Source organism: Podarcis cretensis (assembly GCF_951804945.1).
Source record: "Podarcis cretensis genome assembly, chromosome: Z".
In the NCBI taxonomy this organism is placed as follows: Eukaryota; Metazoa; Chordata; class Lepidosauria; order Squamata; family Lacertidae; genus Podarcis; species Podarcis cretensis.
The window spans coordinates 28,848,935-28,870,447 of record NC_137184.1 but is presented as its reverse complement, the minus strand read 5'-3'; the positions used below and the strand labels follow the sequence as shown (position 1 = coordinate 28,870,447).

General features: G+C 41.5%; 1 protein-coding gene across 1 annotated transcript in view; it reads left to right on the top strand.

Annotated features, from left to right (window-relative positions):
• Window positions 1-21,513, top strand: part of BRWD3 (bromodomain and WD repeat domain containing 3) — an 80,607-nt gene that overhangs the window by 3,181 nt on the left and 55,913 nt on the right. The window contains exons 5-12 of the mRNA XM_079961591.1: window positions 12,153-12,303; window positions 12,733-12,831; window positions 14,357-14,517; window positions 16,544-16,765; window positions 17,093-17,193; window positions 19,507-19,577; window positions 20,414-20,514; window positions 21,451-21,491. Of these exons, the coding sequence (XP_079817717.1) occupies window positions 12,153-12,303; window positions 12,733-12,831; window positions 14,357-14,517; window positions 16,544-16,765; window positions 17,093-17,193; window positions 19,507-19,577; window positions 20,414-20,514; window positions 21,451-21,491 (947 nt within the window). The remainder of the gene's footprint in view (window positions 1-12,152; window positions 12,304-12,732; window positions 12,832-14,356; window positions 14,518-16,543; window positions 16,766-17,092; window positions 17,194-19,506; window positions 19,578-20,413; window positions 20,515-21,450; window positions 21,492-21,513) is intronic.

Sequence of the window (21,513 nt, the reverse complement as noted above, 5' to 3'; positions counted from 1 at the left end):
GAAAATTTTGCTCCTTTCCCTTTTAGCCTTGTACTAATGCACTGTGCTAGATGCTGTATGATGTTATTTTTTATTGCTTTTTTGTTTCTTATAGATTGTATTTTATTATAATTTACATTCCATAGAATTCATGTTGTAATACAATAAAATATCAGGAAAAGGAAGCAATAAAATATGCATATTTAATGTGGCCATATTGTGGACTAGCTGAATGAATCTCATTGACCACTGTCTACCTATGATATTTTGAGGACCCCTGATATTGGCCACTGGGATGTTCAACTGTTTAGTGGGTACTTCACTTCAGATTGTAATATATTATAAATGATGATCTGAAGCTGCTCACTGGGGCTAATTCCATCCCTTAGTTTATGTATGGGGAACGGTCCACTAGCATGGCCAGTGATCAGGAATAATGGGAGTTTTATTCTAGCAACACCTGGGGTGATATGGGTTCCTCATCCTTAGTTCTTAACCTATACCTAATATTTTATTTTTTTGGAAGCTAATAAGGATGGGCCGCTGGTCTTTAGCAACATATTTCATCTCACGGGGTAATATAAACATACCTCCATATTTCCAGGTTGCTGAGCGTGGCTTTTGAAATTAGATATGAGAGGAAAAACTCATGTAAGCAGGGAAGAATATGATTTAGTTTGTTTGAATGGACCCTTCTGTCCTTGCCCAGTTTAATTTTTCCACCATTTGAGGTCAAGCTTCTCTCCCCCGACCCGCTGTCTTTTTAACGCCAGCAGGAAAATTAAATCAGCAGAGGCAAAACAGAAACAAGCCAATACAATTAGAATATGAAAAACAACTGATGGAAAACCATGTAAAGAATTGTGTGGCAAGATTTGTAATTTCTTATAAGCAAGAAGTTGCATTTCTTCTTCCTTCTTTTTTTGCTGATCTTATGACTGGGAATAAAATGAATGTAAGGAGATCAGATTAATTAATTTCTCTTAAGTCTTCACTGACTTTTCAAGGTACTTAAATATTTCTGACATTCATTTCAGGAAACCTTCCTTTAATTGTGAGTCAATGATCAAGCTTTATAGGTATGAAATATTACTTAGATAGGAGTATGGTTGTTAATACTTGGCTGGTATATTTACACAAGCAAATACTATAGTAATTGCTACTAGTACTTGTGACACCTATTTTACATGGCAGAATCTTTCTGTAAGGAAAAGTGCTCCTATTCTATTGCTGCAAGTGAACAATATACTCAACCAATACTGGTGGTTATAATTAGAAATGATCATGCACTCAGCACATTTGTACATTCTATAGTGGAAGAAAAATGGTTGTGAATATGAGTTGCTAGACGTTGACAGATCTAGTTGTTGGATCTCTAATTTCACAGAGCCATGCCTAGTTTTAATTTATGTGACTATAGTAATAGACCAATTCAAGGTGTTCAAGGAGGGATGAAACTAGGCTGTTTTTCACCTAGGTCAAAGATCCCGTTTGGCACATCCATGCACATTTGCATTCACACACACAGGCAGTGAGCCTCAATGGTGCTTGTCTGGAGGCTTCACCTGGGGCAAAAAACCATGCTAGTCCCCCCCGTAGCTAAGGCACTCTCTTCAAGTTATATTTTCCTTAAACGGAGGCAATATCTTTTAAACAACCTTTTTTACCCCATAAGGTTGTGTTTTTGTTTTTGTTTTCCTTGCCCAGGTAATCCTGAGAGCTGCAATACGAAGGTACTGAGAACTGCCTATCCTATAAAGTTATTAAGTTTCTTGCGTCCATATATAGATGTGCTTTAAACTTACCGAGAAAAAGCTGGATGATAATTTATTGGAGATGTGTTAGACTTGGAGTTGACCATTTGCCTGAATGAGTAGATTATCAGACCTGAGTCTCCTTGCTCTGGGGTGTTTGTGTGCTTGTCTTTGTGGACTTATATACAAAGCTAGTACGGGATTCCCTGCACACTGGCAGGCCTTTTGACTAGATATGATTCTTCTAAATCTGCAGTTCTACTTAAAAGGCATCTACCAAACTACTCCTGACCCATTCTGAAGATGCAAAGTATAGTGTCAGAACTGGCCTTGAGCCTTAGGGTAAATAGTGTTATTTTGACAAACAAGCACAACATCAGCATAGTCATTTTCATACTTGGGATCCTAGTTAGCTGCTTTATACCCTTAGACAATTGATCCATCATACTCAGTATTGTCTACAATGACTGTTGGTGACTCTCCAGGATTTCAGACAGGGACATTATCAGCCCTGCCTGGAGATGCAACGATTGAACAAGAGACCTTCTGCAGGCAAGCAGATGCTTTTCACTGAGCTTCTATTACTTTTTTGTAACTATCTAAACTGGAGCAGATGCTCTTGCTTTAGATAAAGCCCATTGCCATTTGGGAATTAAACTAGTTTGCTACTAGTGTAGTCTGGAGTATATATGCAAAGAAGCACAATAACAATATGATGTGCAGTGCACTGTGCAGATATGTTCTAATAAGTCTCAACTGCTTTTCAGACTGAAGTCCCTCCCCAAGTAGTGTTCTAAATTTAAAATATGTAGTAAAAGGCAATTTTGTAAATAAAATCAAAACAGCAAGATAAAATATAATTCTCACAGACCAGCAGAAGACAAACAAGGCTGAAATAATTAACTTGCCCTGAAAAGAGACCAAAGGTATCTCTGGAGGAAGACTGCAGAGCAAGTGCAGATAGGATCATGGATTAAATATTTTTGTAGCACATTTTCAGTGTAAAAAATGTTTTACATGCATACATTGTCTCAGTTGCTTTTGCAGGCACCAGGTAAGGGAGGTTGATACTATTTCCTTCATAATGCAAATAAAATATGTGTCTTAATATGTAAATTATAGCAAAAAGTCTAGATGGTAATGATGTCATATAATTCATTAGCTACAAGTGCCAGAAAGGCCGGACAGTGGTAAAGTCCAGCTATGTGAGCCCTGCTCAGAGTAGACTTATTAAAATTAATGAACTTGACAAACTTAGGTCCTCTAATTTCAGTGGGTGTACTCTGAGTAAAAATTGCATGCTTTCAGCTTTTCCTCTAGCTCAGAAGACTAGAGGCAATGCTGCCCCAAAGCTATTAGTGGTGATGGGGTTCTGCCATAGGAGCCAATTCCTAGCCACCCCATAAAAAATATTGATAGGCATTGTCATTCAGATGGTGTCCATGCACTGCATCATTTGATTATGTGGGGGCAAGGCTTACTTGGGATCCCCAATATTTTATTCAAGGTAGGACCCCTGGGTTCTGCTTATGAACTATAGTGTAATCAGAGTAGCCCTCTTGCTAAAGGGGTTGGACCACCAACTGCATAACCACAAATCCTGTTTAAGAAGCATGAATATTCTCCCCATTCTCTTTACTGGCAGCTGTTTTTACAAAACAAAGCAGCTTCATTGTTTTGTTTCTTCCTTATCTTGACATACCCAGGACTCCAAATGTCTGTCCAATCATACCTGTTTGCTAGAATCAAGTGGCTTTTTATTTACAGATAATTGGCCTCTGGTCTACCCTTTCAGGGCTTCATAGGTAAAGGTAAAGGTACCCCTGCCCGTACGGGCCAGTCTTGACAGACTCTGGGGTTGTGCGCCCATCTCACTTAAGAGGCCAGGGGCCAGCGCTGTCCGGAGACACTTCCGGGTCACGTGGCCAGCGTGACATCGCTGCTCTGGCGAGCCAGAGTCGCACACGGAAACGCCGTTTACCTTCCCGCTGGTAAGCGGTCCCTATTTATCTACTTGCACCCGGAGGTGCTTTCGAACTGCTAGGTTGGCAGGCGCTGGGACCGAGCAGCGGGAGCGCACCCCGCCGCAGGGATTCGAACCGCCGACCTTTCGATCGGCAAGCCCTAGGCGCTGAGGCTTTAACCCACAGCGCCACCTGCGTCAGGGCTTCATACCAAGGGTGAAAACAAATTGCGCTATTTAGTTGTTCACTTTGCAAATGGTTAAGGTAACTATTGATTTGCAGCACTGCATTAAATGTACTGAGCCACCAGAACCCAGCTATCTTTTGTTCTGACCTTGGTTAATTTGGTTTTTATTCTCCTGCCTGTCCCATTCTGCCTCTGGTCAGCTAGGCAGTTATCTATGACAATTCCATCAGGACAAAAGAATAATAATAAAAAGAGGGATCACTTGTATAGGTTACATAATTAATTTATGGGATTCCCTGTCATAATATATGATTATGGCCACTATCTTAAATTATCTTTAAAAGGGCTTTGATCACTTTTTGACAGATAGATTAATAGTTTGTAGCCAACACAGATGAAACAAACTTGGAGCTTCAGAAGCAGTATTATTCTGAATACCAGTTGATTGAATTGGCTGTGTGTGTCACATTATTTGCTTCATTCTCCAATTTGTGAGCTCCCTAGATGGGTCAGGTTGACCAGTGTACCAAGCAGTGTGGTGGACTTGATGGACCTTTGGCCTGATAAGAAGAGCAATGATAGATCAGGCCATAGCCAAGAACTTCTTGTTCTTATAGTGGACAACTAAATCCCTGTTGGAACAGTACTTTCCCTGATGCAGCAGGGTTCATCTTAAGTCCTTGTTTGTGAAGTTGGGAGCACTGAACTTTGAGGGGAGTAACTTGTATGCCTGGTGCATAGACATGTGATACTTAACTAGACAAACAATCTTATTGACTAGTAGAATACAGGTATTCTTTTGGCACTAGAACTCTACATCTCTCCTCCTTTTTAGAATGTTGGGGGTAGGATTATCTACTGCTCATCTACTGGTGGTCAACATGGTGACTTCCAGATGTTTTGGACTTATAATTCCCATGATGCCTAACCATCAGCCATGATGGCTTGGGCTAATGGTTTTTAATCCAAAATGTCCGGAAAGTACCATGTCGGCTATCCCTGATCTAACTTAACCTGGGGGGGCGGGGGCGGAGAGAGCATACTAGGCTTCCCGTCTTTCTTTTTAGAAAAACGCCCAAAGAGCCGCAACTGTATAGTGCACACACTCTCTCTTTCACACAAACTAGCCCACGTTTCCTCCCCTTTACCTGCAGGAAATGGTGGGAACCATTGGGCTGGAGTGCTCACACCTTGTGGCTGGACAGGCAGACTTTGGAAGGGATGCCTCGGAAAGGCATGCCAGGTGCTGGCACTGTGGTTGCAGCAAGAGCCTGCTGTGCTTAGGACACTGCACCGCTGCCACATGCCGATGCACCGCTGCTACCTAGCACTCCACCCGTATCTCGGAGAAGCTGTTCTCTGACAGGGGGGCCATGCATGGCCAAGCAAGGGAGGCAGTGGTCAGCACGAACAGCAGTGGCATCATGGGCAGCTGGAGCCCTCGCTTTGCGCCCCACAAAAAAGCCATGGAAAAATATTCCCCCTAGATGCCATTTTAGGCATCTGATTTCCATACATGTCTGGAATTTTATTCTATACCTTTGAGTTATTTTATTCTATACCTTTGAAGTTTATATTGTTTTTCAGGCCAGATATTGAAAAATCAAAAAAGTTATTTCTATGCCAGATAATTTTATTTGTTCAGCTATCAGTGCTCTATCTGTGTAGATGGTTCTTTAAAAAGAGGAACAGAGACTTAAACATGAGATTTTTTGCAAATTATTTCTCCTTGTGAATATGTCAGTTCAGATATGCCAATAAAAAAAATCAACAAGATATAAGAAATACCTTGGGTAAGGAATCTGTCAGCTTCAGTGCTCTGGGGATTTATTGTTGTTTTTAACAACTGGAAATCATTTTACCTGCATAAAAATCTTTCTTTGAAAACTGTGCTACTATGTAGTATTTCCCCAACCTTTGATTTAAATGTGTTTCACTGTGGCAGTGTTACTTAACAAGCAGCATTTATTCAAAAAATTTCTTGTCATGAGCCACAAATTTACATTATAACTTTAAAAGTTAAAGAAATCCTTGGGAACTCACTGTTTTTAAGGAAAGGGCTAGTGCTCTGATGTTTTTTATTATGATTTTATGTGCAGTAGTACCTCTGGTGGGGAACACTTTGCGCTTCTTGGAGGGTAGTTTGCCTTCTTTGGTCTCCACCCTGCACTCAGCTCTCACCTGTGGTTCCTAGAAGCTGTCAGCATGCAAAACTGGCTACACCTGGGAAACTGCTTCGACTGACTAGCTAAACCAGGTGAGGGTAGCCAATGGTTCTCTCAAACCTTTGGTGAGTTAGAGACTTCCCTTATATTCAAAGACAGGCTGTGGCGGATTGAGCGGAGGGGACCAATAGTAAGTCCAACGATCAAGAAGGTGGTTTCTGCACATGCTGTAGACAGAAGTGTGGGGCAGATGGGGCTTGTCAATCTGGGAAAGTACCGTATTTTTTGCCCCATAGGGCGCACCTAGTTTTTTTTGGGGGGGAAATAAAGGGAAAAAAATTATTTTCCCCCCAGGCGCAGGGCTGGGGCTGGGGTAGCTCGAGCTTCCCCTGACCCCATCCCCCAGAACAGGCTGCTATCCGCAAGCCTAGGGAGCCCGGCGGGAAGTTGCGCCGGTCTCCCCAGGCTTGCGGATATCTGCCCGAAGCTCAGCGCACTCCAGGCTTCGGGATGCAGGCAGCTCTCCGCAAGCTGTGGGAGCCTGGCGGGAACTCCCGTGGGCTCCCAAGGCTTGCAGATAGCTTCCTGAAGCCTGGAGAGCGAGAGGTCGGTGCGCGCCGCCCCCTCTCGCTCTCCAGGCTTCAGCGAAAGCCTGCATTCGCCCCATAGGACGCACACACATTTCCCCTTCATTTTTGGAGGGGAAAAAGTGCGTCCTATAGGGCGAAAAATACGATAGCCCATCTAGGAGAACGAAAATCTGAACCTAAACTTCTTTGGGAGAAGAAAAGCAGTAAATCCTGCACAAATATGGTTGGATGGCGCCTTATAACCTCCTTCTGGCAACTCCTGCAGCCAAGCTGGTACCAAACGTAGTGCTCTGCTTTCTTTTGGACCACATCAGTGAGGCAGAGAATGGGGTCTTGTCATCTGGGCACAAGAAAGGGGCTGTGAGCAGCTGTCCACTGCTTGCTATTACAGTGGTGCCTTGCAAGACGAAATTAATTTGTTCCGCGAGTTTTTTCGTCTTGCGATTTTTTCGTCTTGCGAAGCACGGACTTTGGAAAAGCTTCAAAAATCACCAAAGTCTTAAAAACCTCAAAAAAGGCTACCACACCGCGTGCTATGAGTTGCTCCTCGAAGTGAATGCACGGTTTTAAGAAAAAGGAAACAAACTTGCAAGACAAAGGAAACAAACTTGCAAGACGTTTTCGTCTTGCGAAGCAAGCCCATAGGGAAATCCGTCTTGCGAAGCAACTCAGAAAACGAAAAACTCTTTCGTTTTGCGAGTTTTTCGTCTTTCGAGGCATTCGTCTTGCGAGGTACCACTGTAATCTAAGATTTGGTTGTGCAAATGTGCCCACTGATTCAGCACACTTGCAACATTTATAAGCCCTGGGTCTTACTGCTGTTCCTTATTTACTGTAGCTTTTTAAGTAGCTTTCGGATTTTAAGGAACACGGTATTATAAGCTACTTTGGGCATTTGTTACTATTGGGAAGGTGGGATATAAATTGCTAAGATCTGGTTTAATGCAGTTTGTAAGCTGTGAAGTGTGTAGTTCAAATTTTAGCTTACCCGTAGGATTTACTTGGTAACCTTGCTGTTCTGATCTGTTATCCCTGTCCCCTCCCTTGTCTGCAAGAGAGCTGGTGTGGCAAAGTTGCTAGAGAATGTTTGCCTTAGACCAGGGGTTGAGAACCTCAGGCCTTTGGGCCAAATGCAACCCTCTATTCCTCTTTGTCTGGCTCTTGGGGCTATCCTCAGGCCACATCCCTCACAGGCCCTGCTTCACATCCTCCTTGAGTGGTTTTGCCTTGAACGATGATGACTTTCACTTGCCTGGATGGAGGATATGGAGGAATGTGTGTAGAATTTAGCTTATATTCATTGCTGCACCCACTTTTGCCTGTGAACCTGCCCACTGCTGGCATGTGGTCCCCAGAAGGTTGCCCAGGAAAAAATGCAGCCCTCAGACCGAAAAGGGTTCTCCATTCCTGACTTAGTTGGTTTAAATTCCTACCTGGGCAAGCAGCACTCTCTCACCCTAAGCTTCCTCATAGGGGTATTGTGAAGGAAAAAATGGGAGACCTATGTATTCCACCCTTCGTTCTTTGGTGAATTAACAATAAATAGTAAGAGACTTCACTGCTAAATTATATAATCATGTGAGAATTATGAGAATCCTCATTTTATATGAATTTTAAAGAGCTATAAATGTTAGAATTTGGGATAACATTAAAATGCAAAATTTGATTACGCAACATATTTTAATTTGTGTGAAGAGAATAGCCAAATGTTCCTAATACAGTTGTACCTTGGAAGTCAAATGGAATCCGTTCTGGAAGTCTGTTTGACTTCCAAAATGTTTGGAAACCAAAGCGCGGCTTCTGTTTGGCTGCAGGAAGCTCCTGCAGCCAGTCAGCTTAGGTTTATTTTAAATTCTGCATATCATGGTAATATTTTCTACTGGTTTTTGTGTGCTCAAAGTAGTTCAGGACTCCAGCCTTGTATACAGACAATCCATGTTTTGCATGGAGCCCTGCTTATGCTGGCAGGGCCCGTGTAAAGCGTTCTACCCCAACCCATTGCTTTCCCTGTTCCGCTCTTTTAGTGACATTTTAGGGTCACATTGGGTTTGGCACCGTGCACTCGTGTGGGATCATGCACCAATCGGATGTGCATAAATCGACCGTTGCCTGTCCTTGAAGGAGCATCTCCATCCCCATCATTCAGCCTAGACACTGAGTTCCAGCTCCAAGGGCCTTCTGTCAGTCTGTTCACTGTGAGAAGTGAAACTACAGGAAAACTTTCAGTTGTCACACCTGCCCTGTGGAATGTCCTCAGCAGATTTCAAAGAGTTAAAGAACTATATAATTTTTGGTAGACATCTGAAAGCAGCTCTGTTTTAGGAAGCTTTTAATGTTTGGTGTTCTTGCCGTTGTTGTTTTTCCTGGTGACTGGGGCAACAGAGTCAGATGGGCAGGGTATAAGAAATACATTATTATTATTGCATTATTATTGTTGTTGTTTGGTCATTTAGTCGTGTCCGACTCTTCGTGACCCCATGGACCAGAGCACGCCAGGCACTATATGTCTGTTGTCTTTGTTCATGGAGTTTTCTTGGCAGGGATACTGGAGTGGCTTGCCGGTTCCTGCTCCAGGTGGATCACATTTGGTCGAAACTCTCCACTATGATCTGTCCATCTTGGGTGGCCCTGCACGGCATAGCTCATAGCTTCTCTGAGTTATTCAAGCCCCTTCGCCACGGCAAGGCAGTGATCCATGAAGCGGACATTATTATTACATTATAATTAGTAGTATGTTGGTTGCATATTTGCTCTATGACTCTTACAACAAGCCTGTTTCATTGTGCTTGTGTGATTACCCTTATTGTTGCATTTCTTGGAGTTTCCAAAATCATGAATATTTCAGCAAAGTACATTTTCCCACATAATTCCCTACCTGAGGAAGGATCACATAGAGGCAAAAGCAACCATTTTTATGTGAAATAGCTATAAGTAAGAATTAACTCCCTTTTCTATTTTGTCTACACAGAGAAGAATTATATGTGTAACTCAATGTTTAGTTCACCGTCATTAAAAAAATCTGTTCAGTAGTAGAGATTGACTTCCTCCATGTTGTGTCTACTCAGGGTATCCTCACAGGGGAATTGAGGGCTATAAAGTTTATAATTATTGGCAGACACTATATATACTGTCTTTCCACACTTCATTTACTTTACAGCTTGAACAGAAATGCTACTTACTGATGTTAGGTATGGTAAAAAAAAAAGTTTTTAAACAGTTGAAATTATATGCAGATACCACTTCTTCAAAACCTGTCTCAAGCCCTGGTTAGTATTAACAGTGACATTTAAATGCAGTTTAGTTTGGTGTGTGCAGTGGAAGAGGGGGAACACTTGTAATCTTTTAAATATGGTTCAGATATTCTCAACTAGCTGGTTCCTTGATATAAATTTATGTAATATCAAATTGTGTTTTGGTTTAATTATTGTTTGACCTGATACCATAGTTATGAACATTGTTACATCTTCTGAGTTGATCATACCATAGAAATGGGACTTCTGAGCAGATTAAAAGTGAAAGTTTGGTGACATGTACTTTGAATTTAACGAGCTTCTGGGTTCAGTCTCTGTCATCTCTGGTTAAAAAGAAGCTCATGTAGCAGAGCTGGGAAAGGATTTCTGCCCAAGAAGAAATAGTCACTGCTATTCAGAAGCTTAGTTCACACATAATGATAAGCCATGGCCAATGGCTTTGCAGGATTGAGCATTACTGCTCATGCCTGCTGCCAGTGTACTCCCACTTGGCTTCTTCACTGACACAGACAGAAGGAACAAGCCATGAAGCCTTGACTTGTAGTTACAGCTGAACCAGGATTGTGGTTTCTTTCTCCCCAAGAAACTATGATCAGCAAGCCAAGAACAAACCATGGCTTTATGATCACCAGGGGAGGAGTGAAGCAGGAGCAACCAGCCAGTATGTTCTGACACGGTTTTGACCTTGATAATCATGGCTTTTTAAGTGTGCACCAGGCCGCAGGGTTAGATGGACAAATGGTCTGATCTGGTGTGAGGCAGATTTCTATGAAAGCAGATAAGCAGCTGCCAAATTCCTATTTGCCTATTCATTTGGAAGCACAAGTTGCAGTTTGGTGCAATGCCTGAATCAAGACATAGTCAGAGACTTGTTGGGGGAGGAGGGTTGAAGCTTTATTGGGAGTTGCTGCACATTCATAGAATCTTGTATAGTAATTCAACTTATGTGGTTGTATTCCGCAGATTGTGCCTAAAGCCAGAATCGTGTATAGTTGGGTTCAGTGGGGGCTGGGATTGCCAATGCCATTTTCCCTAGCACCCTGCCCCTTTCTGCCTCCTTTCTAATTTTTAATCTTTTTTGCCATGTGTGTAAACCTGAATGTACACAAGTTTAATGTGCATAAGTTGCAGGCTTACTATATTAGCTCAATTACTGTGTTGTGTCCTAGGCAGCGGTACCAGCTGTGGAATTGGGTTCTTGCCCAAGTGTGGCCTTCGTGCTTGGCACAGAGTCTAGGAACAACAGGTCACATACTGCCAGCACTGGTTCTAAAACTAGGAAGCAAAGTCAGGTCAAGGAAAGGTTGGTGGACACACAAGCAGAGGGTCAGTCAATTTAAGTAAGAATAGGCAAAGCAGGGATCAAAATTCAAAAGGCAACAAGCAAGTTGGGCAGTTCTGAGTGGCGGTTGGACAGGGCAGGCTTGAATGTTGCTCCAACAAGCAAAAAACCCAGTCAGCCTTAAAGAGGATTGCAGCTTCCTCTGAGCAGCATTCCTTGCTCCATGAACAGAGGCTCAACTCTTAAAAGGCATGAGGGAGGCCAAAGTTCTAGGTGGCCTCCAAATTAGATTCCTTGAAGTCTGAGGAATGTAAGTAGAGAGGCACTGGCATCACAGGCTTCTCTGATACTGGAACTCCCAAGGAGATAGGGATATTTGAGACCGATTCTGAGAGCAAACCCTCCTTCTGTTCCATGATGTCCTCTGTGTCTGCAGCTTCTTCACCTGAGAATGGTGTGGTTGAGAGCACTAGTTCAAAGGAGACTGCTATTCACAGCAGTTTAGGAACTGGGCACAGTTTTGGGTTTGTTTGTTTTTGCTTTTAAGCTTTCTAGCTTATTTTTTTAATGAAAAAATTAAAAAATTCCTAACAGTGAAGACAGGAGTGCCTGGCGTGCTCTTGTCCATGGGGTCACAAAGAGTTTGACACGACTAAATGACTAAACAACAACAACAATAATTCCTAACAGTCTTGGGAAGTTAAGCACTTTGGAAAAAAGTGCCTCCCCAATTGCAGTGAATATAAAGGCTGTACCTGCACCACTGCTGATGCAGATGTGCTGCTTCCTTTCATCTTTTACTGCATTGTATTTTGAGGTACTCTCTGTGCTAGGCGTGGGATAGAGGACATTTCCCTCCACTTTGTAATCAGATAAATACAAAACAGGAGCTTGGCACTCAATAAACTGAAAAATGCTGCTATGTTGGGGAAATAGAAGAAAAGCTCTTACATTAATTATCTTTTAAAAAAATTATTTAGGTGGCAGCCAATGCTCACATCCCTCCAAACTATCTTCTCAAAATCTGTGAACGCATTGGACCTTTATTGGATAAGGAGATCCCACAGAGTGTGCTTGGGGTGCAGACTTTGCTGGGAGTGGGACGGCAGTCATTACTAAGGGCAGCCAAAGGTAAGATATGTGGCATTTTTCCTTTGTCATATTTTAAAACCTCTAGTACCATTTTACAGAGGCCCTGAAAGTGGCTTAACTTTATATAAAAAAAACTTACCATACATAAAGCAAGCAGTGAAAATAACATTCTGTGTTTTTTACATAAATTGCACTTCTGGTTAACATTGAAAATAAATGGGCAAATAGGCAGAAAGTAAGTAATTAGTTGAAATGAAATGTTGAAACAGGCAACATTGCGTCTCATGAAAGCTTTTTTCTGAATAAGTACAAGCATTTCCCAGAAATAGCTTTGCAGAGAAGGGAGGAATGAGAACGAGCTCAGAGAAGTCACGGCTTTCATAGTTCTGGCAAAACAAAGCAGTATTGGTTGTAGAACTCAAGCATTCAGCTCAAGTTTTTTACCAGCTTTGAATCTTATTCACACAGATTGTAGGCACACAGCTTGGAAAGTATCAGCATTTGCAGCTCTCCACAGAGGAAGGCCCCCTGAAGTACCTTCAAACTATTCAAAACCACCAAATGTGGGTAAGGAATAAGTTACAGTGTTTAAGTGCATGTTTATTATTTATGGAGCTGCTTCTTATATTGGAAATTTTTCTTTAGCCCAAAATTTAACTTAGATTTATGGCATCATAGAAAGAGCATTAATATAATGGGGCAGGTGATTTTTTTCCAGCCAGAACATTATTAGTATCACCAGCAATTCCTGCCATGGTACATGTAGAATGCATTAAAATATGCACTTACTTTTCCTGTAAGAAAAAGTTGTATTATAAAAAAATGGAAAGGACAAAAATACATCTATCTAGTCTCTTGCTGTAAAGGCAGGACTATTCATCCCGTAGACATGTTTGTCTGGGGGAATTTGTTTAATTTGTAGATGCTGAATTATGGCAGTAAATGAAATCCTGATTGTGAGCAAACAGCATCCACTGACTCGTCATCTAGATCAGTGTTTCCCAACCTTGGGCCTCCAGCTGTTTTTGGACTACAACTCCCATCATCCCTAGCTAGCAAGACCAGTGGTCAGGGATGATGGGAATTGTAGTTCAAAAACAGCTGGAGGCCCAAGGTTGGGAAACACTGATCTAGATGACCTCTTTTAAAGATATTATGGTGGGAGTAGATAACACTTAAGGATTCTACTGAGCAAAAATAAAAATAAAATCCGAAACGTTAGTAAAAATGAATAATTTTAAATTTTGTTTATAAACAGAAAAAAATCTCAAAACCCAACTTTCAATATGTATGTGTATAACAGTGACAGAATGTGAAGCTTGGCTCAAAAATAAAAGTGCTTATTTAAAAAACCAGAAACTTTGAAAGGAACAGCTTTAAATGACAGTAACAGGAGGCTTAACAAAATAAGCAAGAGCAGAAAAAGAGGCAATGTTCAAAATGGCATTAAATACGTTTAATAAAATACAGTGGTACCTCGGGTTACATACGCTTCAGGTTACATATGCTTCAGGTTACACACTCCGCTAACCCAGAAATATTACCTCGGGTTAAGAACGTTGCTTCAGGATGAGAACACAAATCATGTGGCGGCGCAGCAGCAGCAGGAGGCCCCATTAGCTAAAGTGGTGCTTCAGGTTAAGAACAGTTTCAGGTTAAGAACAGACCTCCAGAACGAATTAAGTTCTTAACCCGAGGTACCACTGTAGTGAAATACCCAGCATGTTTTGGTGAAATCACCTTTGAGCGCAAGAATATAGAGGACCATACACAGGGCCCTGCAGACCATAAATCTGGCACTGCCAGCCTGTACTACTGATGCCAACACATTGTAACAGCCCTTATACTGTGTAGGGGCTTTTCAGTGGGAGGGTGGCGCTTCTGTAGTCGCCTTGCACCCACCATGACGTCTTCCGAGATGGCCTTACATGTTTTCAACTAATATTAGCCATAAGTAGGCCAGACCTGTTGTTACACTTGATACTGCTCTAATGGTTGCCATGTGAACCTCTGTTTTATTGGTGGATAAGTAGATTTACAGCAGTTTAAGTCATTGGGATAACTGTGTTTTTCCCTTCTCCCTCGCTTTTAGTAAATATAATCTGTGCCAGGCAAACAACTGGATATGGGCATTTCAGCCATTTGTTCCCCTCGTCCTTCTACCAGCACATCAAGATGCACAAGAGAATTCTTGGGCATCTGTCCTCTGTGTATTGTGTAGCCTTTGATCGCACTGGGCGGCGAATTTTCACAGTGAGTTGAAGAAAACTGCAATATTTCAAAACATTGCTTGACTTCGTTTGTTTGTTTTGCTCTCTCAAAATACCGTTTTCGGACCTAGGAACCACCTTTAAATCAAGCACATCTGAGGCTTCATTTCTTATTTACCCCTCATATATTTTAGCATATATCTGTATAGTGGTAGGTAATGCTTCTGTTGTGATCTACCTTAGATCTGGACATGGGGAATTGGAGCTGACCCAGGGGGCTGGATCTTTATCTCCACACACACTTGTGGGTCAAGCTTGGCAGTTGGATGGGACAGCCCAGTTGTAAAGCCGTAAATCACTTGGTGGCCCATTTTTGCCTATGTGGTTTGAAATAAAACTTCTGCAAAAATGCCTGTACTGTGCTTCCCAAGCACCAACAGCCCTGTGCAGGGGGCTTTACAGGCGCCCTTTCATCCAAGTCCTGCAGTTACTTGCCCACACCTGCTGTCATATCTATATGATATTGGGTATTTGGCTGAAATGGTCTTTAGGACCAATGATGAGACCTGACGCCCCAATTAAACTCATGTTCGGAGGTTCCATACCTCTGTGGCAGTGGCTCCCAACCAACCAGTTGAAGACTATGTGATCTTTACTAAAAAAAAAAGGAAAAGAAAGAATGCATGTGTCCTTTAAAAAGAAAATGAAAAGGTTTTATATTTTGCTTATAGTCAATCATCTAGAAACCCCACTTTTTCCAAGAGGAATGTTATGTAATGTCCTTGGTTTTGTGTTTGCTACTTTTCTTTTATAGCTCAAAAACAATTTACGGGAATGTTACAGAAGCTGCTAGTCCTTCATACAACTGTAGCATTTTCTTTGCAGGACAGCATGAAGCCCTCCAAGTTAGGATGGACCAGACTCGAGATCCATCTAGCTATTTGTTTTGCTTCTCACAACAGTCAAAACATGACTCTGGGGCACTCTCAAACAGGGCATGAAAGCATTCTGTTGTAGTGGTTAGAGTATTGGACTAAGTCATCAGAGAGATCTGAGTTCTAATCCCTAATCACTAGTGGACCTTGGGTCAATTTCATTCTCTCAGTCCAACATCACAGGGTGATCACAACATCACAGGCTGGTTTTTAAAAATATTTTTTATTGACTTCAAGAAAACAAAACAGCAGCTTTGAGTAAACATAACAGAACCCAGTTGCAGATTGTAGAATAATTACAGTTGCAGATTGTAGAATGCTCACAGCGCGAGGCCAGTCTTTTGTTTCCTGCTTGGCAGGGGGTTGGACTCGATGGCCCTTGTGGTCTCTTCCAACTCTATGATTCTATGATTCTATGATTCTAGTATAGACTCAGACACTCAGTGTGACCTTATGACCTTCGACAGCTTCACCCTTGTCCTTTTAATTATCCCAGTGATTTTAAATGCCAATGAAGGTATTTAATATTTATTTATTTATGACTCAGAATAGATAACAGAAAATGAATTAATTACCTTAAAAGAATCATTACATTTTATGTGATTATTATGCTTCAGTATAGCCCATCCACTCTCTTGAACCAGTCTTTCTTCAATGCAACACTCATCACTTGTCTGTGTTGTGTACGACATTAAGACAGGGCTATATCCCAGACATTATTGAATGCTATCTCTAAATAGCATTATACATGATTTCCATTGTTGAGCAATGACCATATGAGCCATAAGCAATACAATATAATTATGCTTAATTGTTGGATTAAGGTCATTTTCCAGTGGCAGCAGTGCTAAGAAATGATCAAGCAATGGGGATTGACCCAAGACCAAAACACATTCACTATTGTGATCACAGGACTGTTGTGAGGATAAAGGGTGGGTGGGTGCAGGAAATTGTTTACGCTTTTTTGCACTCCTTGGAGGAAGGCCAAGGATAAACTACTACTACTACCAAACCTAATGGCACTCAGGCAGTTAGCAAAAAGAAGGGATACATACATCTCTAGGGTCATAGTGAAAACAGTGGCACTTCTGCATGTTATACTTTGGATATTGTTTTTTGTGTGTGAAACATTAGGGTTCGGATGATTGCTTGGTGAAAATTTGGGCTACAGATGACGGACGTTTGCTCTCAACACTCCGAGGACATTCGGCTGAAATTTCTGACATGGGTGTTAATTATGAAAACACCCTCCTTGCTGCAGGCAGCTGTGACAAAGTAGTCAGAGTCTGGTGTCTTCGAACCTGTGCACCAGTTGCAGTGCTGCTTGGCCACACAGCTTCAATAACCTCTATACAGGTAAAGTAGATGAACACTGTTGTTTTTTTCTTTGCTTTTGTTTAGCACTGAGTTACAAGACTACATTTGCTTGGCCAAATGCATGTTAAATCCACCTCAAATTTGAAATTTCCATCCGTCAAACAATTTTGTGATGGGCCTATTTTATTGATTGGCCTTATTATTTTTTGCTTACTTTCTCATGGTCAAAAGCAGTCCAGAACAATATTTATTCAGTGAGTGTGTTTCATATGCCCAGTAAAATAGTTTTGTTTTTGTTTTTTTAAGCTGGAAGAATGAGGGAAAATCCTAAAACCAATTTACAATATCTTTTTCTAAAATCTTTAGTTTTCTCCATCAAGAAAAGGAACAACTCGATACCTCACTTCTACAGGTGCTGATGGAACTATCTGCTTCTGGCAATGGCATTCAGATACAATGAAATTTAAGTACGTATATTTCATTAGATTTATTATTTTAGCTCAGTTTTCTGCTTTTGGACACATCAGTGTTTTCTTAGGTCAGCTTGGTGGTGTGCCACAATATGACTTAGCTTCTGCTGTGCTACAAACTTCACCATATGTACCTTGGGTCACTGTAGAGCATTGTAGGGTTTAAACCAGGGCTGTCCAAGTTTTCTATCAAGGGGGCTGCAAGAGTAATTCAACACGGGCAGCACACTATTGTTCCACTGGGGGGAAGTGAGCCCAAAAATCTGTCACCCCTCCAGCCCTTGCGTTGCTTTTCCACAGCTGGCTAAGCAAGGTGCAAGGTTCGGGTGGGTTCCTAGAGCCCTCCCACCTCCTTCTCAAAGCTGGAAGAGTGCTAACTAGGCTTTGGGAAGGAGGCAGGAGGATTCTAGGATCCTGTCAGAACCCTCACACCTCCTTCCCCAAGCCCACTGCAGTGGGGGGCGTGGCATCAAATGTTGTGAAAGGCCACAAAAAAGGCCTCAATGGCACATTACTTTTGAGTCTTGATGGTTTGGATGGAGAATTCAGAACTATGGCAATCCTGTATTTCCTAGAAGCTCCTTTTCATTGAGCTGAACCGTTCTATTTTGTTCAACATGGTCTAAATGAGGGATGTGCAACCTTAGACCCAGGGGACAGTTGCAGCTCTCTTGGCCTTTTTGTCTGGTCCTTAAGACTCTCTTGGGGTCACCAGCCATGCTCTGTGGCCTCCTTGAGTGCTTTTGCTTGACAAATATGAAATTGAGCTGTGATGATGCTTTTTGATTGCCTCAGTGGAGGTGCGTGTATGTAAAACTTGTGACTTTTGCATGATGGGAATACAGACTGCTATACCATGCTAAGAGTCACGCCTGTTGCACTGCCCACTTCTGTCTTTGGACCTGCTCAATGCTGGCATGCTGTCCCTAGAAGGTTGTCCCTGAGGCAATGTGATCCTTGGGCTGGAAAAAGTTTCCATTCCAATGCTAAACTGAGTGGAAGCTGAGGCAGAGATATTTCCCAACCTAGAGATTTATTCTATTGATTGATTTGCCTAAATTTTTACACTGCTGCAAAGCAGGACTATCTAATGCCATCAGGGATTGCATCACCCCACCCCCCCCGAACTTTGGCATGGCTCTGTCCATGCTGTCTCTTCAGATTAAGCTCCCAGAACCGCCCCCTTTTTAGAATTTTATGTAAAAGAATGGAATTCTAGGCTGCAGTTTGATATGGCTGTGAAAAGAGATGAATTAATTTTTTGCTAAGTCAAATGTTTTAACAAAACTTTGTAGATTCTTACCATTGTGTATCCTCATTGAAATCTTCAGTCCTTTGGTAGAGCCTCTGAATCTCCCTACAAGCACAGTGAATAGGAAATTGCCCTCTTGAAGAGTATTCCTAACAGTGCAATTCTATACATTTCTACTAAAAAGTACTCCCAGGAAATTGGGTAAAGGATTGCAACCTCAGTCTTCTCACTCAGCCAGGAGATTTTGTCCCACAGCTGAGACATTTGTAATTTCAGGTGGGGGTGCAGAGGTAGACTGTAATCTGATGGGTACTGTTGGCATAATTTGCTCACTGGTCTTTCCCTAAGCCAGTGGTGAGGAACCTTTTCCAGCCTGAAAGCTGAATTCTCTCCTGAACAATCTTCTGGGGGCCCCACATGCCGGCGACGGGCAGCACCAGAGGAAGAAATGGGTGTGACCAGAGGCAAAGTGGGTGGAAGTACACATGTAACTTTTTATGCAGTAGGCTACATCCCAGCCACAGGTCAGATGTTTCTACCCTCTCCATATGTAAAAGAACATTAAGAATAGCTCGATAGAGAGGGCTGGCAGACATTTAGCCTGCATTTCTGAGGTTCCCCTCCATTCAAACTTCTAGCACACCAATTTTTGTATTTAGTTGAATTGGGATTTTTTAAAATAGCTTTTTAAAAAGGGGCTTTTATTTTTGTCGAGTGGCTCCAGTAGATTCATAGCCTTTGGGAAAAAGCAGAAGATCAACTCTTTCTAGGAAAACTATAACTTAACTGATTCTGTATATCTGTATTCACGAACTTTATGCAGGTTTGGTTTAGTTTTGACAGGCTGCAGACAAACACCTTACCAATTTTTATTTTGCAAACGTGTTAACGTTGCGAGGATGTTACTTTCTCTGCATGTTAGTAACTGGGATCGTATTCTATGGACTGCTGCAGTTCTAGCAGCTCATATTGTACAAATATAAATTGTTTTCTTAACAGGTTTATATAATAACCTTTGCACCATGAAGTAATTAAAGTGCTTCATATTTACATTTCAGGGATCGTCCAATCAAATTTGCTGAGAGGTCAAGGCCTGGCGTTCAAATATCTTGTTCATCTTTCAGCTCTGGTATGTATATATATTTCAGGAACAGAAACCACGTAGGAAATGGTTTTCTGCAAAAAAAATTGTTGGTGCTTGTTTTTGAAACCGCTAACTAGTTCAGAAAACACAACTAATTTTTTCAGGAAAATTCAGACTTCAGGAAGATTCTAACCAGAGCCAGTATTAATTGACAAAAATATCTAGGAAATGATTGGGATCTAGGACATTGGTTGCTCTTGGAAAATATAATTGATGGAACTTTCAGCTTCAGGCACAAGCATTAACTTTTCACAACACTATGTCATTAAATCTATTGAGTTCTAGTACAGGTTGATTTTGCTAGCAGCTTTACTTTGTAGGCAGTTTGTCTTACTAGGATTTCCACCCTTGAGTATTTCTCTTGAAACCTGAAATAAAGTGAATTACTGTTACACATTCCTTGCTGTTTAGGTTCTTTATAAAAAGTACTTCAGCAAAGCACTTGAGGTTCTTAATGCCATTTTAGTGGACCTTTAGCATGATCTTGTATTGTGCCAAATTGAGGGGGCGGTGCAGGGTCTAGTCTGACATTCCATGGTGCAGTAATTCTATGGTAATGTTTTGGATAATTGTGTACATTTTATCTGTTTAGTTTGCCAAATATAGATGTCAGTGTTCTTTGAATAATAAAACACTTTCAGAATTCACAGCTCCTGAAGGAAAAATGCATCACATGGTTCACATTTTGCTCTCTTGAAATGTTACTTTTCAAATCTGGCAATACCATTTGAACAACAATCATGATTTGCTGAATGAAAAATGTAAGGTTTCTTGATTTTTTTCTTCTTGTCTTTATCTCCTGCCCAACTCCTGCTTTTTAGGTGGTATGTTTGTTGTAACAGGGAGCACTGACCATGTGATAAGAATATATTACTTGGGTTCTGAGACTCCAGAGAAAACTGCTGTGTTAGAATCTCATACGGTAAGAATGAAGCAGGAAATCACACTTGCATTTTTTTTTTTTAAAAAAAAACCCTGCTCAGAAGTTTAGGTTGTGCATTTTAACACAGGCTTACCCTGATAAACGTTCTTGTCTGGAAAAATCTTTGTTATCTTCTGTGGAAGAGGCTGCTTCACGGCACATTCAAGAAAAATTGCTTCTCTTTTGAAACAAACAAGGGAGCCTTTGCAGCCTAGGGAGCATGGTGCTTTCCATGAAGTTTTGTGCATGCAAAGACTGCTGTTTTGAGACTAATCTATGGTTGGGTAACAAAACTTTCATGCTAATTGACCAGGACCTTCTGCAATAAGCAGAAATGGCGTTAAGATTAATACAGTGCACTTATAATGGTGGAATTAGTTTTGGCAAAAATATTGCAGCGTGTAGTTTCTTTTTCTGTCAAATATATTTTGCTGTAAAGGAAAGTGATATGTGTCTGTTTGGTTTTTGACAGAAGCAGCAAGGCCATGGGATGCCATGACCAAAGTACATGGTGCTCTGAGCCAATGTCATGGTTATGTGGAGTGGTGGGTGATCAAAGCACCAGTGTTTTGGGATAGCAAATAGGAAGGTGCCCCTCCATAGAGTGCCAATACTTACTGGTATTAATTTGTGCATGCATGGTATCCAAATGAAACATGGTGGCTGAAAGTGGTATGCCAGTGACCTCAGGGAGCAATAGGTACACAAGATACATTATGATCTTCAGGAACCGATGGGCATAGGGCTGGCCTTCTTCTTGTTCAGTTAACACTGGCCTGTGACTTCAGATAAAGGGCTGATGCATGTTTTGTTGACACTTGCTGCTAAGATGTTTTGGATACTCTAGAAACGTGTGGATGGAGGATAGCAGGGTTGTACATAAGCTGACTGTAGAGAAAAGTATTGATGAAAACAATTATTTTCTATTTTTTTAAGGACAAAGTAGTTGCTGTTCAGTTCTGCAACAGTGGAGGCAGGTAAGCATTTCTTTTGTTCTTA